Raw genomic sequence first — 4850 nt, forward strand, 5'->3', positions numbered from 1 at the left:
GTATTGGAAAACAGGCTTTGTGAAACTGCAATGTTCTTGAATTTTGAAGAAAATGAGTAAATTTAAGCATTTTCTACTCATGATTAGAATATGAGCCCACCCTGCGATCCAGAAAGTTTTTCATGAATAATAATCCTCTGAAACAGTTCTTTCATTAATATATTTAAACATCTTAGATCAGAGTTTTGGGGCTATGCAAAATATTCTAAACAGCTTCCATTTGTACGGCAGCCCAGTGGTGCTGATATTAGTGATAAAATAGGAACAGTTGTCAGACAAACTCCCAATTTGGTTTATAAAAAATGTTTCCAAAATTATATTACAGTGAACAGTATTGAAAGTGTAAATTCTATTTTGAACTTTTTTAAAAACAATTTGAAATTAATTATTGTTTAAAACAAAAGTTAATGTTTTCATTAAACAAGTTTTGTTTTGATATTTATTTCTGACTTGCAGCTTTAAGTTCATTGTTCGTGGGCGTGTCAGTTTATTCTTTATAAAGTTTTATATTTTTTTCTTTCTGCGAGTGTGGTGTTTGTAAGGTTTTTGTGTTATTTTTTTTTTTGTTTATTCATTTGTTTGATCTGAAGAATAAACTTATTTTTGTTTAATTGATTCTACAATGTTTCTTTTCTTCCGGACTTACACAAAATCCAAAAGAACTCATTACAAATACATTTTCTTGGTTGTAAAGGATGAATAGCATCTGTGAAACATTGAATTCATCCAAGTAATTATGATATGAAACAGGAATAAATGTTGCCTATGCAATCTAAAATATGTAAGAAATTGGGCACTGTTGATTACATCATCGTTTTTTGAACGTTGAAGTAAAAGATCTTTAATCGCTCAATGGCCCTGAATACCTCTAGAATACCCTTTAGGTTTGAATTCAAAGCCCTTCACCTGTAGAAGGTGACAGCTCCTTGTGAGTAAAAAGCCTCAACTGTAACTTAAAATCCTCTAAAACAGTCAATCAATTATTCTCTTAGTTAAATTTGTTTTGTGCTTTCATTTCAGCGATTTGTTTGTTTAATTTTTTAACTCCATCAATTGCCAGTGGAGAGCTGCAAATACGCTGCAGCTTTTATGCATTCATTGTTCTGTTTGCTAGCACCTATTGCGGTACCAGATGTCGGTTTATACTAAAAACCCGTGTTTATGTCCCACAGTGGGATTCAAAGCCGCAACTCTTAATTTGTGCAATTCTAGAGCAAACCGTTCTGACCACTGCCACAAAAGGTATGCTGCTGATGTATATTCAAAATTGATGTTATGATTCGTTGGTTCATAAACCCGAGAGACTAGTCAGAGAATGTTTTAAAACATGTTTCTGTATGTTTCCAAAAACACAAATGTATAAAGCCTGTAAAAATTATCTTGATATTATAATATGAAGTGATTTTTAATACCGGTACTTAACTAATTAATGTTTCAAACGATTTGATTTCTTTATTAGATTATTACAAACATCATACAACTGTTTCTTATTATTTGTCTTATGTACACTTCAGTCTCAAAGGTTTTCATCTTTGTTCATTTTGTTAAAATATGACATCAGCTAAGTGTGGTGTAAATACAACCACACATTTACTATAACCTATGGTTAGCTGTTTTATTAATTAAAAACTAGAATTTGAAACCTCATTGGCGTATCTTTGTCCATAAATAAAAGATTCACGGAAACGTATTTCCATTTCTTTAGATAAACATTTTGCAACCTTGTAGAATAATGAAGTCAGTTGTATTATTTTGTTTAGTTTGTGTTTGTATTGTTACATCAGATGTTCTTGGACAAATAAGGAACGACAACAAAAGGGTAAGGAATAACAGAAATAAAAGCATCAATTTTGACAAGAAGAAAGGTATTTTGTCGGCATATATGTTTTCATTTTTTCAAACTAATTCAGAAAATTTTCAATTTTTATCAGAATTTTAACAGATTTGATAAAGATTATCTTGAGTGTAAGATCTTACTCGTCACAAATTCTACTTCTTTACCTTTTTACGTAAAACTAATATTTAAAAAATTGTATGAAGATCATATGCAGCTGAAATCGGCCTATTATTACATAAGCAAGAAAAGTTTAAGATGGAATAGATTATCTCGTATGTTATACAATTTAGTCAGCCTTTGTTGTCTTTAGTCATTAAAACATCTAAATATGAAGCAGATGTGTCTTAAACTGTGTGTCTTTTACTTTGTAATGGGAATTCAACAACTTAAATTCAAAACAAGATAGTTATGAGCGAACTACTTGTATGTATATTATGAAAAATACTTTTTAAAAAAAAACAGGTGCTATGGAAACCATGGGCCATAACAGAAGGGAGCAGAACGATAGAAAAAAAACTTAAGAATGCACCCAATTCTAATCGAGGTACTTGTTTTATGCAATTGTTTTTATCCCTTACACAGAAAATATGATCACAGTGTGTTGTTAGATTCCATGATTGAAAAAAAACTTTTCACAATATTTTTTCTTTAAGCTTAAAAAACAATTACATAGAACTTGAAATGACAACATGTAATGCGAGTTGAAACGTCCATTTAAAAATTTTTTGGCATTTCATTCGTTTAATAGAACATTCTGCTTTCAAAACCATTTTTATAAATTATCGTATCACTTTTTTTATTATTATTTCTTGGGATAGAATCCCTTTATACATTTGCTGGGCGAATCTTATTTCTTTAAGTAAACTGCTGTCATTTCCAGTACATCGTCTTCCTTGTCCTTCATATTGTTTAGAATGGTTTGAGACAATACATATAAGATACGTACATGTACTTCTTTTTTATATACTAACTTATCCTGAAATTGTCGTTATTTGTAGAACACTATTTTTTGGATAGTTTAAAGTGGCAAAATACTGATACGTCTAATTATTCTACTGATTTGATTTAATTTTTTTTTAATTTGTTTCAATAGACACAACCTCTGAGAAGAAATTGAATCCATTAAAATCATAAATGTCATATGTTAAGGACTTTAGAAACATATCGTATTTCATTTAGTCAACAAAAAATACGTATTAGCGAACGATGTTTGAAATAATTTATCATATGTATTATCCAGATCGATAAGACAATTTTTCTTAAAAGACAATACATGCAAAACGTTATTCGCAGGACGGCATGGGACGACCAGGTATGACCGACGTAGCAAAGTTACCACTCAACCTATAATAAATCACAGACCCGGTATAACCGCTCAGGTGGATATAACACAAGCAGTCACTACACCTGCTGTTTGCAATGAATGTAAAAGGAAGGATACCACTCAACAAACATGTAAAGCATTATGTCCAGATTTAAGTAAATTTCTCAAAAGCACATAATTTTTTATGAAAATGAAGCAGAATGATAACATTTTTATTTCAAAAATTTCTTCTAACGATCGATTAAAGGAAGGGAGAATTTTCAATAATAACAATTGAACATGTTATAAATACATGTATACTCTTAATGAACATTTTTATACGCTTGAAATCTTTCTGTGCTGAAAAATAACTTGTATCAAGTTTTGTGCGTTTGAAAGTTGTCTTTTTTGATATATGGCTGCATCAAATTTCTTTTTTAACCTTTTACAGCCATAAGTACAGGAGATGGCCCAGGCACAGGAGGTCTTGGAGATCAATATTGTTACTTTTGTAAATACTATCGTCTGAACATGACAAACTATAATAATTGCCGAGATCGATTTTGTGCTTCTGGATATCAGAATTAAGAAAAATAGATATCCAACAAAACTTGTTGTTTGACGTCTTTTCAAACCAATTTTTAAACTAATTTTAGGCCATTGTTTACACACCGAATTCACTGTCGACGGATTTTTCCGAACAGTATTTGAACAGCATTCAAGCTAAAATGTCCATTAAACATTATGAAAAAGGAGTATAGCTAACACGGACATCTACAACATCAGAGGTGGGAACAGGTGCCATGAAGAAGTGAGAATCTCTTACCGACCGGTCACATGCGCCGTGTGCTCCTTGTCATGATAGAAAAAAAACGAAAAAATTCGTGGGCAACTCAGTACGTAAAATGGCTTTAAAATCAGTATGAGTCAGTCAATAATTGACTTGATGGTAAATTATATTTTCCGACATATTTCATTGTATCAATCGTGAAACTTACGAAATGATGACTTTTTACGAGATTGCTGATGTAATTATTCCATTAAACTTTTTAAAAAGTCCACAGCCTAAATATACAAATTTTATTCAGTTATTTGAACTAGATGCATTTTAGTAAGTTAGGATTTTTTTTTACTTTAACGGAACCAGTAAAAGAATTCTATTTTGATGTTATTACTTATGGCATGTCAACACTTGCCAAATATTTAAAGAATTAAAGAAAAATGAACAATGAATGCTAATTGCGCAAATATTGCACATTGCCATTGTTTACACACCGAATTCACTGTCGACGGATTTTTCCGAACAGTATTTGAACAGCATTCAAGCTAAAATGTCCATTAAACATTATAAAAAAGGAGTATAGCTAACACGGACATCTACAACATCAGAGGTGGGAACAGGTGCCATGAAGAAGTGAGAATCTCTTACCGACCGGTCACATGCGCCGTGTGCTCCTTGTCATGATAGAAAAAAAAACGAAAAAATTCGTGGGCAACTCAGTACGTAAAATGGCTTTAAAATCAGTATGAGTCAGTCAATAATTGACTTGATGGTAAATTATATTTTCCGACATATTTCATTGTATCAATCGTGAAACTTACGAAATGATGACTTTTTACGAGATTGCTGATGTAATTATTCCATTAAACTTTTTAAAAAGTCCACAGCCTAAATATACAAATTTTATTCAGTTATTTGAACTAGATGCA

At 31.1% G+C, this 4850-nt stretch overlaps 1 protein-coding gene across 1 annotated transcript; it reads left to right on the plus strand.

The window, feature by feature from the left end:
- The first annotated feature begins 1719 nt into the window (after positions 1–1719).
- Positions 1720–3728, plus strand: LOC134260535 (uncharacterized). Its single transcript, XM_062743087.1, has 3 exons — positions 1720–1865; positions 3131–3292; positions 3592–3728. Exons 1-3 carry the CDS (start codon positions 1733–1735, stop codon positions 3726–3728), a joined length of 432 nt encoding a protein of 143 aa, XP_062599071.1. The 5' UTR covers positions 1720–1732.
- Positions 3729–4850: the final 1122 nt, after the last annotated feature.

Source organism: Saccostrea cucullata, unplaced genomic scaffold (assembly GCF_032062105.1).
Source record: "Saccostrea cucullata isolate Sc308-1 unplaced genomic scaffold, CSIRO_AGI_Scuc_v1 ctg18429, whole genome shotgun sequence".
NCBI lineage: Eukaryota > Metazoa > Mollusca > Bivalvia > Ostreida > Ostreidae > Saccostrea > Saccostrea cuccullata.

Coding starts and splice junctions, on each gene's coding strand:
- LOC134260535 (XM_062743087.1), top strand. CDS start 1,733: ATGAAGTCAGTTGTATTATTTTGTTTAGTTTGTGTTTGTATTGTTACA. Junction 1,866..3,130: donor CAATTTTGACAAGAAGAAAG/GTATTTTGTCGG, acceptor CGTTATTCGCAG/GACGGCATGGGACGACCAGG. Junction 3,293..3,591: donor GGATACCACTCAACAAACAT/GTAAAGCATTAT, acceptor AACCTTTTACAG/CCATAAGTACAGGAGATGGC.